Raw genomic sequence first — 16939 nt, 5'->3', positions numbered from 1 at the left:
CATCAGGGTGTTGAATGCAGCCCAAGGGGACATGACTGCTCAGTTGATAAGTTCAAGTCATACTGAAAAAAACATTAAGTTACTTTTGCAAATTGTGGTTGCTCTAAGAGTCAGAAAGTGCAATTATCTTGGGTATTTCCTCGGCGAACTATTTTTTAATCACAAGTTGTTAGCAGTTGCGTGTGCAGTTTCACACCCTCGTTCATCACACCTGTTTTAAAACACAGATGGTAACTGTGAAAACATTCAGTTCGAAGCTTCAAAATGGCACAAATCAACCACAACTCAGTGGGAGACATTCTTTTATACTAGTCTGTACTGGTAGCCAAGTAGATTACAATGGTTTTAATGGTCCAGACCCCTTGAGATGGCGAACAGAGGAGAATTTGACACCTCTGCTCTAAACACTGAGCTCAGTGTTGACTTGCTCGTGCACGTCTCATAGGGGACTGATATTGCCCATATTTAAATACTGTAAGTGTAATTAGCCACACGTGAAATATGGATGTTAGCAGTAAAGTTTCTCGATTTAATAATTAATTCTGCAGCCTCCAAACCGGCTGAAACAAGCAAACAAACAAAAAAGATCAAGTTCACGTTAGTTTATTTGTACCTGTGGATAGACTGGATCGTCCACACAGGAGCCCTCCATCCTCACATGCATGGCATAAGCAGGTAAGCCTAATACAACGTAGTGATAATAATAGTAACACATGAAAGCTGTTTACTCATGCGAGTGATGGTTCCAGGAACCTGCTTTCATGCCGTGCTCTTCTGCACTTTGTGACTGTAAACCTGCATCCTGAAGAAAGAAAGAGAGTGAAACTCACTGTGTGAAGGGTGTAACAGTGAAAACATCTGCCTGCTGTGCAAGGATGCTGGGTTCAGCTGTGGCTCACCAATCAGCCTGTGAGACCGTTTTGTAATTTGATTGAGTGAGTTTCTTACAGATAAGAATCCAAACCAAGACTCTAAAGTAGAAGGCATGGCACTTTGAAAGTGGAAATAAGTAAGTTTGCTTCAAAGTAACTGTTTCCAAATAGTGCACACATCTCACCGTCTGACCGAATCGGGACACATCTGTCCGCCCCCTTCAAACAGCGGAGCAGTGAGCGTGCTTTTAGGTGGAGTGATCATTTTGCAATAACCACGAGTCAACATGTGACTGTTTACTATGCTGACTAATATGGGTTTGGTATGTGTCATTTTATGAGTGGCAGATAAGGTGGTATAAACATAAACCATATCAGGCTACTGTGAGAGAAATATTCATGAAATTGACAAAGAAAACTACAGAGTTATTTCGACTTCATTCTTTGAGTTTGAGCTGTGTAGGTTCACATACTTTTGAGGGGAGATAGGTTTAAATTTTTCAGCTATTATTTTCTGTGAGAAGTCAATTAAACACAAAGGTTAGATGATGCAAAGTTGCATAAAGAAACACGTTTCTTTGGCACAAAGAAATGAGCCAATACGCTGTAGGTTTGAATAAAGCTGTGAGAAGATATATATATATATATATTTTTTTTCTCTCTTGCATGTTTGCTCCCAGGAAACCACAACTCTATCGCAACATCAGACATGCTGCATCTTCACAGGAAAAGCCTCCACACATCACATATCATGTTAATCTGATAATAACAGGAGCGAAAATAACAAGATAACATATGATGATATGATGTCGTACCTCGCACAGTAATCATCACAGTAATAATCTGGTTAACATATCCAGCGAGTCACTGTTGGGGTTAATAATTCAGCATGAGCTTCCTGATCAAAAGAAAGGGTGTGGAGTGGTAAAGTAGCGCCATCTACTGGAAAAAGAACTGCACAATTTTAATATACGATATACTTTAATACATGAAAAGTAGTTTGATTACCACACAAGTATAAAGTCATTAAATTATACAAAAAATGATCTAAAACATGCTGTACAAAGATCTATAACTTAAAATTCATTTGAATATACAATAACAAAAAAAATCATATTTTCATTTACAAAACAGCTGGAACAGGTTTACAAAAGTGCTAAATGCATTTTTACACAAGCTAAAGTGTGACTATAGCACATCAGGGTCAAGAAACAAGTACGAGTGCTTTTTAACTGTTTGATACACATTTAAAATAACCTGTACATTTTATTTGCTACATTGGTCTGTAAAATCATCTACTTTAAATATTCTAATATGAACAAATAAATATATGTAACTTCAAATAGTCTGCAGCCACGGGGAGACTAAGAGTTTACAAGTACACATACAGAAACATCTGTGCCATTGTATTTGGGTTGTTGCTTCATTTCTGTGGTTAATTTTTGTAAAAATTTCTTTAGGTTCACAAAAAAAGTTCTGTTTCCTTTTCAGTTCGCATTATTCTGTTAAAATGACAGCATTCTTTCATTTTTTATTTGGTTGCATTTATTCTCTCGTTTTAGATGCTCACAGACGAATCCTGCTGCTGTCTGATGCTGCAGATTTGTAATTAATGCAAAAGAAAGACTTCTATAAATAGCTGCAAGCCACAAACCTAATTCAGATCCCGATAACTGTGTCAAACCTTGACCTTGAGTCTCATTTGTTTGGACAATGCTGTTTTCATTGGAAACCTTTCTAGATTTAATCTGATTCAGTAAAAAGGACTAGATGTTACAGTCCCTGATAAGGGAGGTTTAGAGATTAGGGATCTAATCTAGTTTATCATTTTAAAATTTGGGACACATCGTCAGTAGTGGACCTTGGATTCATCGGGTTTAATCCAAGTTAAACTGGGAACTAATGAATCAAGAAAGGCTCTCTACAGTGTTTATAGACCTGTTCTGATCCTGAATACGTTTTCCGATTTTTTCCAGTGTACAATAAAAAGGATATTTTACTTTTATAATCATTTTTGGCTGCACACAAATGTCTAAAGTCTAAATTAAATTCTGACAGTTTTCAAAAGTTGTGGCGTTCTTCTGTTATCTCAGTCCTTTGATGTTAGGTGGTCATAAAACTCAGTCAGACCAGTGTTAAGCCGATCTTTCTGTTTCTTATATTCCAATAAAAGTTTTTTTTTCCTCCTGCAAGTATTGAAGTTCAATCATGCAAACATTATTGAAAACCAGTACTTGTGCTCTCTCTGTTATCTCAGCCAGTGGCTGCATGCACAAGGACACCATGATGGGAGATACTTTCAAAAGAAATCGAGTTTTCAATCTCAAATTCAATCTCTGAATTCACTTCATCAGTAGATCCAGCTGTGGTCCTAAACCAAACTCATGAAGTTTCTGTGCTGAGATTTGACAACTACCTGTTTTTCTCTAGGTATCCAATTTAGGAATCTAGCTGTAGTCTTAAAAACAGTGACCCTACAAGACCTCTAGTCTCTGCAAATGCTGGTTTATGACACATTGACATCAGATGTGAAAAGGTGCCAGACGTTGGTCTTTTGTAAGTATTTTTTAAAAAGGAACTGAAGATGAAGTAAAGGCACATGTAATTCCAACCTTATTCATGCATGCATTGAATCTGTAACATAAATGCTACCAGGTCTGACCGAGCAAATGCCATCTCAGCTTTCACAACAAAGTGACCACAGTGAACATTTATTCAATAAGCTGACAAGTTCAGATGCTTTCATATTAACAGAAAAGTGTGCATGTCTAAAAGGCGTGCATCAATTTATATTTTGATACTTTGTTGGCATTTTGTGTCTCAGTGAAGTCAATATGTTTCACTTCAAAAACATTTTGTTTCTTTTTGAAGTTGTTTTCTGTCTCTTTGCAGTTGTTTTGTGTCTCTTTCTAGTCATTTTATGTCTTGCTCAAGTCTATCTGTGTTTTTTTGTGTGAAGCTGTTTAATCTTTGTGGTCATTTTCTGTGTCTAAAGTCGTTTTATGTCCCTGAAGTCTCCTTTTGTGTCTTTGTTATGTCTCTTTGAGTTCGTTTTCTGTCTCTTTGTAGTTGTTTTATGGCTCTCTGGAGTCGTTTGAGTCTTTTTGTGGTCATTGTATGTCTTCTGGGTTAGACTTTCATGATTATTATAGCTTTGCAGCAGATGTTTGTCCGTCAGACTTGTCGCCCCTGAAGTCGGAGCAGCAGTGCATTCATTTTGCAGAAGTAATGTGAAAACCACGGTTCACTTTTCTCCTTTTTACACTACAATTATCACATCCCAATTTGCGCAGTTCTTTGAAATACAGAGCAATGACGTTTTGGTTGTATCTTTCGTGAGCAGTCATTAAAATGAAACATGATTCATCAGTCAAACTCATCCATGATCCCTGATGGTGCTGTGTCAGTCCTTTGAGGAAGTGTTGCTGATGATCTTTCTTTTGCGTAGTGTCACCAAGTCATAGAAAGGGTCCTTGGTGATGCTCGCCCTGAGAAACAACATTTAACAGATTTAGTTTGAAAATCAAGACCTTCGAGTAACAGTAGAAGTAGCAGTTTTAAGCATTTTTTTCAGTTTTGAGAACCTTGGTGAGTGGAAATCACTAAAGAATGACTGTAAAATGACTTTATTGAACTCTTTGTAGGCCTTTCTTAATGCATGATCTTAAGAACACTGAGATGGACATTTTCAGATATTCAATCTTGATGATGACTGTAATCACTCTAACTTAGCATTAACCCTTAATCACTTGAATCTAAATATTTACAGCTTTCCCACCAGCCTCTATTCTACTTCTAATGTCCAATAAAAATGTTAGCGTGATACATTTTGATAATGATCCCATGTTGTGGCCGTGTAACTAACCAAATGGTAGCTCATGTAATGAATACCCTCGTCGTCCCTCACTGACTACCCACTAACAAGCACAGGGACTGATGTTTTGTCAAGGCCAGAGAAATTTACACTGGGAGTCCTTTAGCATCAGTGCTGTCAAGTGATTTCTGGGTACAAGCGTCTCCTGCATTGAATGCTTTTGTGTTTTTAATGTCTTGCAGTTTCCAGCCAACAACAGGGATGTCAAACATAAGTCCAGGGGGCCAAAATCAGCCCAGCAAAGACTAAAATCTGGCCTGCTGGACGGTTTTGCAAAATATGAAAAAGGGCACATGTTTTTTTAAAAAAAACAAACAAAAAAAACTGAATTTTTTCATTAATCGACAAAAAACTTTATATTTTATAAAAACAGAACAGTCTGAGCAGTGAGCTACCAGAAATTTTTATGTAATTTTACATTTTTATCATGTAGAAAAACTGAGCTGTGCTGTTGAAATTGAACATTTATTGATCTTGTATTAAGATATCTCAGAGATTAAATGTGTACTTAAATGTCTTTACACTGACAGTGTTTCACTTCACTTAAGATCAAAGTGGGCTGTATGTGGTTGACATCCTTGTTATACATTATTATTAGCACTACTGTGTGAAGCATGTCACCCACCCACTTTTAAAATAATGACCTGACATTATGCTTGACAGGTTGAGATGCTAAGTGGGTGTATAAAAGCCTGCTTTGGAGTGGCTTTCTTCATTTCTGTGCCTGCTTCTAAGTTCAGGTCCTTCCACTTCTCTAGCCTGTGGAGTGCCACAGGGTTCTATTCTGGGGCCCTTACTATTTCTGTTATAGTCACTCCTTCTAAGTTACAGATTACGCGTAGGTGCTTAGACTATTAAAAGTCAGATGGATGACAATTTTCTCTAACTAAATGAGGACAAAAGTTGTCTTGCTTGTGCTCTGGCAGATTTGTGTCTAAGATAAAGAAAACTCTAGGTCCCCTTCCCACTTTTGCTGAATCTTTAGTAGGATGTCTTTTGATTCAGACATCACTTTGGATGCTCATGTTACATATCTAAGTACTCTAAGTATTCACACCATTGCTAATTCAGTTGCATGGGCTCCCCATTAACTTCATAGTCCACTTTAAGACTCTGGTTTAGACTTTTAGAGCTCTGAATAGGTGAGCACAAGCATCACAACATCAGTGAACTTTTACATACATATGTCCCTAGCAGGCCCCATTAGGTCTGGTGTCTATATAGCACCAAAGGCTGAAAATTAAAGAAAATGGAGCTTTTGCATCAGTTACCTCCAGACTCTTGAAGTCTCTCCCACTGAGCCTGAAAAAGCACCTTAAACTCATCTTTTTGACCTTTCATTTAGGCAACCTTTTGTCTTTGTCTTTTTGCATTTTCTTATGGAGCACTTTGTCATATTTCTATAGAAATGTATAATAGAAATGTATTTTTACTAACTAAACTCATGGTGTAGGCTATAGTGCACACCATGTGAAACCAAGCCTGATTTCAGTATGGCCATTAAGCTTGGGATCAGCACTTTTTCAAAGTGAGTAATTCAAACCACGCAGCATCACTCATGACTAACATCCCTCAACATAAATCTTAAATTGAGACAATGACATCAGACTTGAAAGGCCTCTTGGGATCATATATGGCATCATATGAATATAACAGGGGATCTGGAGGTGGCAGAGAACTAAAGTCACCAGAAAACTGAAAGAGGATGTAAAACACAGACTCTTTCCTTCCTATGCAGATTTTGTCACTGTTTCAAACCCATTTGCATTAAGCATCTAATTTTGCCATAGCTGGTGGTTCAAGGTGTCTATGAAAAGCACACTCTGTGCATATCTGTCAGAAACAATAACAATTTGTTACTTTGTAGCTTTGACAAAACAGCCTGTGAGGTAGAAAGTTTAGTTATATTTATTCTAACACGCAAGAGTCTTTAAAACTCCCAGCGCAATTTAAATTAATTAGCTAACACTTTATTATTTTATTAAACCATTGGTTATCTACAGATAACACGATTTCTTTGCTCTGTATGGTTACCAGGCAATGAGTGCATTATAAAACTGCAGGTTTAGATTTGAGATGACATGTAGGTCATATAAGTTTGATCACTGTTGCTTGTTTGAACTCTTCCTGATCATGTGCTTCACATTAAGCCTCGATAAACATGAGTCACTGACACACGTGGCCGCCCACGTGTCCTCTGCAACATCAGTTGCTCTCACCTGATTGCATCTATCCAGTCGTCCCGTTCCTCTGCGCTGGCTGCACTGAGCTTATACGACTGGTGTTTACCCTGGACCACTCTGCCTTTGTTCTCCGTCTTGCAGGCCTTGATCTTTTGTCCTTTAGGATTATATAACTCCAGGCAGAACTGTTTAAACACACATGCAGACCCACATGTAGCACCGTTACTGTGTGCATATGCCTTTTGTTTATTTCAATAATCTTCTGATAGCCTCCTGACCCCATTTAGCAACTGCTGTATGATTCATTGAGGGCTGGGGTGGCAAATAATATGTGTGTGGAAACTCAGCAGTCATACAATGTGATGCAGAAAGTGAATGATGCTCTACCGGTTTGCTTGAGTCTTGTAGTGCCCTGACACACAGGTTCTCCAGAGGAATAATCCCAATTGGATCTTTATCCTGCAGGATGAGAGTGAAGATGTTTGACATGGCCATCGTTTTATTGTCATCATGTCTGACTTATGTAGCGGCAGAAAAAAAAAAAAACGTACTGTTGTGTATTCAAAGTAGTACAAGCAGCTGTCTGTCAAAATGAACCACCTTCTCTTCCAGGTTTTAACTCGACCACCTGCAATGAAGCAAACAAGACATTAGAAACACGAGCAAAGAGAAGCTCTGACGTCCTGTCTTGGAGTCCGGGTTTATGGTGTGGTGTTAGTTTCTTCATCTCACCTATTTTAAGGAGCCAACCCTCGCGGTCTGGATTAAAAAACGTCAGTGTGAGGTCATTCCCATCATCCTCTGGGATTTTGAACGGCTCACTACGGATGCTTGTGTACAGTTTCTGAAAATAATTTGAAAGTGCACAGAAACATCGAATAAGCATTTTTAAAATTCTGATTTGCGTAATTTAGTGCAGTGTACACAAGAAATCATGTTGAAACACAGATGTGACATTTTTACTAAAGGTTAACAGATTAGCATCAAAGGAACCTAACGTATATCAGCATATCAATAGGGAAAAAAACACAAGACAATGAAACAACGAAAAAAATCCCTGAATCTATAGATAACCATCAAGAAATAACCCCAAATGTGGGTCTTTTCCTGATTCCTAAACATCCAGATAAACTCATATAAAATCACCAGGTTATTTTAGCCTGATCAATACCAACATTTTTAGATATTTTTACATGACAGTGATTTTTTTAAATAACATTACTTCATGTTGGGATACATGGTTAGGTCTATTAAATAAGTAAAAAGAACAGTATCTTAGTATTTAAAGAAAACTCAAGTACTCTGGAAGGACTAGCTTTCTTCAACCTATAATGTACTGCGTTTTTCAACCATTCACTCACTGCTTTTATTATCTATTTAATAAAATTATATACTAATTATTTGTAATTAACTATTCAAGTAACTAATTTCAACCAGTAATCTGCAACGTTTAGCTAACAGCTTTGCTCTGTTAGCTAATGACTTCAACTGTTAGCTAACATTTAACTACTAGCCATATTTTGTCGCTAATTTTATTTAGTCATGTTATTAGCCAAGCATTTTACCTGCTTAAATATTACAGTATGCTTGAACAAATCCAGTGTTAGCTTAACTTTAGCTGTTTTTCCAAAACTAACATTAAATTAGCACATTAGTTAAACTGATGGTGATACTTAATCATGTTATTAACTAAATAACACTGCTAATAACTGTTCCAAGTTTTTATCTGCTATTCTGTCATAAATGTAGTTTATTTATACTTTTAGCATTTCAACTGGTCATAATTTAAAGTATGTTAATTGAGTGTGGTTTCTTCTTAGTATACACAAAATTAGCAAACAAATTGCTGCTGTTAATTTTAAATGATTTCTGAAGTATATTATTAATTTTAGCTAGCTATTTCAAGTGCTATCTTTTCTTTTAACAAACAGTTAGTCTGTCTCTTTAACCAATATATCAACCATTAATTTGCGTCATTACTTTACTTTCAAATTATCTACTGCCTAGCCACTTTTAGGCAACTATTACATTTTCTGTTCAAACTTGCTTCCAGTCAGTGCTGAAAATAACATAAACTTTACCCCGAGGTAACACTGTAACACGAAGGGTGATTTAAGGTATAACTGCATTTCACTGCGCAAGAATGATGTACTACTGGGGAAACCCATCAGAGATTATTGGTGTCACTAAAGAAGTAAGGGTAAGCTGCGTAAGGAGATGAAAGAAATGCCCTGCAGTCAGTTGACCACCCTGACCAAGGAGCATTGCAGTACTTCTGCAATACATTTAAAGGATATTAGAGTAAACTATAATGCTGTCACCAATCAGCGCCTTGGTTTTTCTATCACCTAACTGTACAAGCAGGGCCTGACAAAGCCATGAAATAATGAAGCCAGCTGACCGTGAGCAGCTCAGTGGGCAGGTCCTCGCCGTTGTTGATGCCTCTGTTCATGGAAACAAATCGCTGCAGAGTGGGTTTGTCTTTCACGTTGGGGTTGTGGAGACTTGTGTTGAGCATGATGATGGCGAAAGAGAGGATGTAGCAGGTGTCTGTAACAGAAAACCACAGTTTAGCTTTCTTCATCACCTTCTTGAGTGTACGCAGCTGACAGCTGCTTAGGCCAAAAAAATTTTTATTGGATAATCTGTTAACTTTAATCAGGGAGGCCTGAGACGTTTCTCTGGCTTTGGGTTTATTTTTCAGAAAGAAAAGCAGATTTTTCTTAGCAGGTGATGAGTCTTGTATAGAATTTTGTAATTACAGAAGCAAAAATGTGTGTTTTAATTGGAGTGTGTGGGAAAATGAATCAGCCTCTTTGTGCTTGTACCTGTGGATTGGAAGACCCCGGGGTTACAGCCACAGTAGCGAGCTGCAAACGCCTCCATCATCCTGTCAATCTTTTGAGCTTCTCCTGGGAGACGAAAGCTCCACAGAAACTGCCTGCAAAGGTGGAAGAAAAAGAAAAACAACACACACGGGCTGGTAAGAAGGAGGAGGGTTTCATAATAAGGACGAAAGCAAGACTAAAGGTAAAACTGCTGCAACACTCCAAGCTTCCTTTCACAAACCTCAGTGCTTGCACCAGATTCAGGTCTGAGAACTCATGCAGACCAACAAACGCTTTCAGTATCTTCAGGTGCATTTCCTCCCTGTGTGACAACCAAAACAATGAAAGATAATTGAATAATGAAAACCACAACCCTCAAAATGAGGCTCAAATATAGAATACACATTTACCGTCAGAGCACACTGGTTTCACAACATACATGAAAGTCACGAAGTCATGTGAATAAGAACATTTTCAAACTAAGTACACCTTTTCCAGGCATTTCTAATGAATTACACTTGATAAGCTGATAATAAACTATAAAAGCAGTATGCTAGTCTGGAGCATTCAGGTTTGTGTTCCTACAATGCTACAATCCTCCTATCAGGGAACATCTTGTAAGGTCAGGTACAATGATCAAAGAAATACAAAAAGGCAGGTTAAAGGTTAAAGTTCATGACAAGTATGGCTTGTTTGGAAGGGGTGCCTGGAAAAAGCATCTTCTCTGTAAAAAGGACGTGGCAGCGTCATTTAGATTTGCAAAGTTGGATTGGAATAAACCACAAGACATGACCGAATAATGCACATTATTAGCATATTAGCACAAACACCTAATAGCAACTGTCGGCACAGTAGAGGAGGGGTGATGATTTGGGGACCTTGCAGTCTTTAAATGTATCCTCTGTAAACCAAATTATTCTATTATTAGTCCCTCGTCTAAGCTTCGTCCCAAACTGGGTCAACAGGACAATGATACCAAACACAGCAGCAAATCAGGACAGAATGGCTGAAAAACAAAAGAATCAAGGTGTCGCAATGGCCCAGCAAAAGCCCACAGCTCAACCTGGCTGAAATGCTGTGGTGAGACTTTAAAGGAGCTTTGCGTAAACGAATGCTGCGAATTTCAATGAATTGAAACAACTGTGTAAAGAAGAGTGGGCTGCGTTTCTCTCACGCTGATGTGAGAGAACGATAAATTCATACAGAAAGTGATCTGATAAACAATTGGTTTTACAAAATACTGAATCATGCTGTGCACTTTTTCAGTTTTTCAGACGTTGCTTCTGCATTTTGGTTCAGTATTTGTTAAATAAACAATGACACTGTGCAATGTGTCTCATGCTGTTGTTCATCTGAGGTTGTATTTATTTCATTTTAAGATATGCAAAGGACCATCTCTTGTTATGTAAAATCTTAAAGAGGAGTTTTTGACAAATGGTTCCAACCTTTGGAAAAAGGTTGTCTGTCTACAGAGTGCACTACAATACAAAAATGTCAAATTTTGGGCAAACAAATGTTTTCACACATCACTGGAAAATATTTAATGGAACATTGAAACCATCAAAACAGCTCCCCCCCCCTGATGATACCCTCCAACCCCCTAACACTACAGCCCACAAAAAAACCCAAACAAAAAAACACTCCATTGTGAGAGGTGGATATATGGTTTTATGTTTAGTGTGCAAACTGAAACCAATCATGTATGTGGGTGGAAAACTGGTGAAAAGTGAATCTTGGTGGCTTTTTAACGTACCTACATAAATTGGTCTAAAGTAACCTGCTGCAGTTTCTCATTAAATTGCTTAGTAAGTTCAGCACACACGTTAATGTTTTTTTAGTTAAATCTCACAACTTTAAAGAAGGAGCAGGGAAACTTATACTAATACTCCACCTTTCTCCCAAGAAGTTTCCTATGGCGGTCTTATTGAGCCCCTCCTCTTTGTAAAGAAACTCTGCCACAGACTCTGCCCGCCATTCGAGAAGGCCATTTTCAACCAGGTACTGGACACCCTGAAGCAAGGGGGGAAATGGAAAGTCAGACATGTAAGAAATGAATTTGAAAACTAGGAGGACAAATTTTTAATCAGTGAATTAAATGTCTGTGGTGTGTTTTCATCGAGAAGGCAAATTAAGCGACAGGAAGCTTCGTGTTAAGTTTTGGCCACAGCTTTTAGTTCTTCTTGTCAGTGCTGCTAATTCTAACCTAGTCGTATCACACTTTAAAAAAGTTTTCTTCTTCTCCTTTTAAGTCACGGTCGCCACCAAGCACCAGCACACAAGATGTGAAGGGTTGAATGAATACCGCATGTTGTTATTGCTGCATCTCAAAAAGGTACTTAGAGACAGTTCTTCAAAATATGACTCTTAATTCTGAGTGCATACTCCTGCTAACCAAATCAATTCCACTTAGCACCCTTAACCCCAAGAAGACTATAAGCGTGTTATCCACCCACTTGTCTGCAGGCCTGAGCCCGCTCTGCACTCAGGCCTGCAGACACTCAGCTTTGAGCTGAAGACCCAGAAAGGAAGGAAGCAAAAAAAAAGAAAAAGAAAAAGATGGAGGTCGCAGTGGTGAAGTGGCGTCTCTGCCCCACTTCAGGGAACAGGATGTGGTTTTTCTCGCTTTTGCTCGTGTTGTGCGTCTGTGCCTGTGCACTGGTTGCACTTCTGAGCATCACATACACATCTCTCAACTCGACATCCGCTGTGTGTGGAGATATCTGTCACCGTGTTGCTGTTGACCTTCTGATACAGAGATGTTGAAGTGAGTGAAAGTAGAATTAAAACTTTTACTGTGACTAACAAAGTTTCCTTTAATCTCTTGAAATAAACAACACTGTGCATGTCAGAAGTAAATATAAAAGTATGCACTAAGAAATAGCACCATTTATGTATAATCTACAGGTATACAGCTCATGAGCAGTGACCCTACAGGTGTTGGCTCCTCCCCTTATCCTACTGGATAATGCTTGTGCCACCCACAATGGTTGGGTTACTGGATGAGGCACTGATATGCTGCTAAAGATTAAAGTTTAAAAATGCTGAAAAATAGAAACTATTATGTTAACAAACCTAGTCAAGGCTTAGGCACAAAGACAAACCTGTACATGAAGCCCAAGATGTGCCTTTAGTTCCTCTAATGGCCACTTGAAGGTGGCTTCAAATCAGTCCCCACAGACTCTCGTGTTAAAATACTGACCTTTTCAAGAAAAATGATTGTTTGTCCGTGTGGATAGCTTCCCCTTCATATACCCTTGGTACTTGTCTTTATTTTAAGACATAAATTAGGCGTTTTAATGTAAAGTTATTGGAGTCAAAGGTTAAAATAACTACTTGGTTACAGTTGCAGGACCTTCATTATAATTCTTACATGACATCATGATAAAAGTGACATCAATATCTGAGGCTACTTTAACAGAAACAGCACTGACACCCTTTTACTACAATTTAGTTTGTAAAAGAAACACTGAGGATGACTTAAAACAGAAATATAGCATATACCGATGTTTGGTTGACCCATCCATCTGTCTGGACCTCCACCCTAAACAGACTTTCTTGCTCTGATGTTTTTTGCAGTCATGTGACCACTGACCATGTGATGTTAAGGGTTAGTTGGTGAAAACCTCCTTGCAACTGGTTTGGTCTGACTAGTGGATTGCTAATTAAATGTTCACAGATGTTTATTTTCAGCTCGTGTCGCACTCGTGTCACACTTTTTCAAGTTTTATTTCTGCTCAGTGAGTAGTTAGTGCGTGCTTCAGACTGGTATCTCCCATATAAACTACAGGCGACTACATAAATCCATCTATAGCAACACCTAGCTTCTTTGTTTGCTCCTGTCACTGTCACTGGAAGATATGGAGTTTTTAAAAAAGTCTTACAAAGGATTGTCTTACTTTGTAGATTAAATTAAAAATCTTTCCTTAATGTATGAAAATGTGTACACACAAATATGATATCAACTCACTTTTTTGGAGTCCATGTTAAATTTCTTTTTCCCACGTAGGAATTTCCTGTTCCTCGCAACATTTTTACTGCAACAGAAGACAAAAAATGTTGTAATGTTATAAATCATAAAGTTTTGTAGCTCATTTTGTTGTTTATTTTGAACTGAGAGCTGTGTTTGTCTGTTTTTTCGTGTTGAATATGAGGAGCAGATTGCTGGATTAATGTTTGGTTTCCTTTACTTCAGCAGTTTTTGATTTACTAAACATAAATAATACATATATTGGTATAAAAGACAATGAAAAGTTAACTTTGTGACTGATCAATGTTCAAGTTAAAATAAATCATTTTTTCTGTGAATTCATTTATCACACTCCAAACTACTTTCCGATAACGAGCGCTTTGTGATAAGTGGTCGGTGTTTTTGTGGCGTGCGTGCAGCAGTACTCAGAAACTGAGGTTGCGATGCCAGTAATGCAGCTATGTGTAAATGTAGTGTCACACTAGACTATTATCGCCTCATAAGTGCAACAGCAAAAAGCAGAAACTCCAAATAAGGACTCCCCATAGTGTCAAAAGACATTTTTCTCTCCAAATTTCTGTGACTGTAAGCGTGCTCATTAACTTTGTTTTATTACAGCTGGTGCTTCAGTTCGTGCCGGATCACAGTGTCTCCTCCAAAACACATTGTCTCTAATTACCAGCCTCCAAAGATGACTAAAAACTTTTGAAACATTTAGCAAAATAATGGGTAAAAGGTTAAAATAAAGGGTAGCACAGATGTGAAGTACCTGAATTAAACTGTGTGGATTTGTTTTAAAAGGAAAGCAGTAAAAATTGCTCTTTGTGGAACTATTTATGGAGAAAGTGATTGCAAGTGTCAAGTGAAAAGGCTTGACAAGCAAATTAAACAGAGGGCCCCTGCCCCTCCTGACTGCTCAAGGCCACCACCAGCATATAGGTTATAAAATACCTCTCCGTCTGTGATATTAAAGGCATATACACGTTCATTTTGGTCCAGTATTATTAGTGAGTCCCAATGTGTGGACCACAGCCCCCTGTAGGGTGGTTTAGGTACTGCATATGAGTCGGGAAAGGTTGTTTTAATCACTGTAAAAAAATTCTAATTAAATATTTCCAACAAAAAGCAAAAATAAAAATGAAACCATTTTATATCGTGTAAACGATGGACGTAGCTACACCAGCCAACAGTTTGCGAAATCTCTTTATGAAGTCGCAATTTGAGCTTTTGGGTTTCTTGAACTACTAGCTAGCTAAAACAAGAGCTGAATCTGATGATAAAACTGTGCTTTTTTTTGGCTAATAACTCATCAATCACAAATAAATACAAGATGACCTGAAATTATCAACTAATGAGCTCATCAGGAAAATATTCCCTGGGAGAAAAGGAGCTGAGAGCAGTTTTCCAATGGAAAATCCTTGTGTGAGATTGAAAAACTAATGGTTGTCAGCTGGTTGCCAGCTAGTTGTATTGTGGTTATATTCTTAGTTAAAAGCAAAGGGTTTCCCTGATGTGACAAAAGTATCACTTAGAGATGCAACTAAATGTTTGGGCCACAGAATATTTACAGATTACATAGTGGGCTTTGGGATTCTAAATATGGGAATGGTTGGTCTGAAAAGTGGCATCCTGGTCTAATTGGTGGTAAACCTAACACTAACAACCTAAAACAGTTAATCCGATTTGTTTATCAGGCTTGTGCAGTGCATCATCACACTGAAATGCCCCTGCTTCTGACTTGGTCAAATGCAAATCTGAGTAAAGGTGGCTGTGCGACTGAGCATTACGTGTGGTGTAGGAGACTAAGCTGAATCAAAGTGTCGCTTAAACAAGAGGAAGAAGCCATGCTGACTCAGAGAATAGCTGCTATAAGAATGCTTGTCCTCATACTCACTTCTGCTCCTTCAGTTCAGGGCTGTGGATTTTAGGCATGACGTGATTGATCTCCAATCTGAGTTTCTGCAAGAAAGAAGGCAGTGACGTTAGAGAAAGACCAAGGTTTGGTGTTACATCACAGATACTCGCAGACTCAATGATTCATGGTCAGTTTGTCGGCTATTATAAAGCAGCCTTCAAATCCTTCATATCTCAATTAAATGTTATGTACGAATGGCCTTTTGTGCGCTGTGAAAAACTCTGCCGAGGCTGCTAGGAGTGGGTGCATACAGCAGAATAACGAGGCATTTTAATGAAAGACCTTAGAGGAAAATATTCACCGCAGTACCTGAATGTCATCCAGCAGCTCAAACTCATGCGCCTCACCCTGCCTCCTCGCTTCTGGTGGGAGTTTGATTGGAGCTGTTGGGTGACAGAAAGCATCAGTTACACTTCAGGATGGGGATAAATACACTTGATAATGCATTAATTAGCCATGCAACTCTGTGGACTGTCTTGACAACCCCCCCCCCGCGCTCATTTTCACACACATTCATATATCACACCTTCACCCTTCACAGGTTAAAGAAGTGGTCAATCAACACGCTTAAAATAGCTGCTTTTCTTCCTCTTTTGAACAAGAAGGGTTACTTTGAGTGCAGTGCAGCCACTAAAGCAGAATTTAAGTCCAAGTAATTTTTTTTATAACATTGTAAAAAAGTTCAGTTTCCTTCCTAGGCAAAGACATTATTGTGCATCGAAAGTAATATGAAAATAGCATGATATTCAAAGCAGCAGTTGTAAGCAGTTTGAGTTCTAAACTAAACCACACAAATAGTCAACACAAACATCATCAAAACCACTTTTAGTTTTAAAGAAGCGGCAGCTTATGACAACGATTGAAAGTAAAAGATTAATAGGCATACCTTTTCCCCAGAGGAAGCTGTCTTTTCTGCGTATGGCCATGTTGTTGATGGTGCAGAGCGACTGACGGCTGCACAGGAAACAAACTCAGTCAGAGTGAAAAGAGGGCCGGCACTGCCATTCGGAGACACAGCAGCGACACTGGAGGCGCTCCAGAGCTCAGCCAACAGCACCGCTTACAACTCGTCTGATGATGTGAAACATGGTAAAATGCCCATTGAGCAACAGACAGCTCATTCATGACCTTATCGCTATTACACGTTATTACACAAACACTGCAGCTGTGACCACTAAAGATAATGTCATAACATCAACAGGATGAAATCAGGCATTTTTAATTTAAAACAATGGCGATTTTTCTGAGGTGGTGGAGAAGACATTCAAATGCACTGCTTTCACAGAAGCACTCCAGTTTA

At 38.4% G+C, this 16939-nt stretch overlaps 1 protein-coding gene across 1 annotated transcript; it reads right to left on the bottom strand.

Moving 5' to 3' along the window:
• Positions 1 to 1840: 1840 nt before the first annotated feature.
• Positions 1841 to 16686, bottom strand: LOC146711931 (cytohesin-3-like). Its single transcript, XM_085454983.1, has 13 exons — positions 16526 to 16686; positions 15949 to 16022; positions 15619 to 15683; positions 13725 to 13791; positions 11649 to 11767; positions 9999 to 10079; positions 9758 to 9870; positions 9331 to 9479; positions 7662 to 7773; positions 7481 to 7557; positions 7317 to 7388; positions 6966 to 7114; positions 1841 to 4360 (listed from the first exon to the last, which is right to left on the bottom strand). The coding sequence occupies exons 1-13, from the start codon at positions 16563 to 16565 to the stop codon at positions 4276 to 4278; spliced, it is 1203 nt and encodes a 400-aa protein (XP_085311109.1). The 5' UTR covers positions 16566 to 16686; the 3' UTR covers positions 1841 to 4275.
• Positions 16687 to 16939: the final 253 nt, after the last annotated feature.

This window comes from Copadichromis virginalis, linkage group LG4, assembly GCF_057382275.1.
Source record: "Copadichromis virginalis isolate Kocher_CV1m ecotype Utaka linkage group LG4, C_Virginalis_male_GT1.1, whole genome shotgun sequence".
Classification (NCBI taxonomy): Eukaryota; Metazoa; Chordata; class Actinopteri; order Cichliformes; family Cichlidae; genus Copadichromis; species Copadichromis virginalis.
Note: the sequence above shows the minus strand (reverse complement) of the source record. Positions and strands in the feature narration are given on the sequence as shown.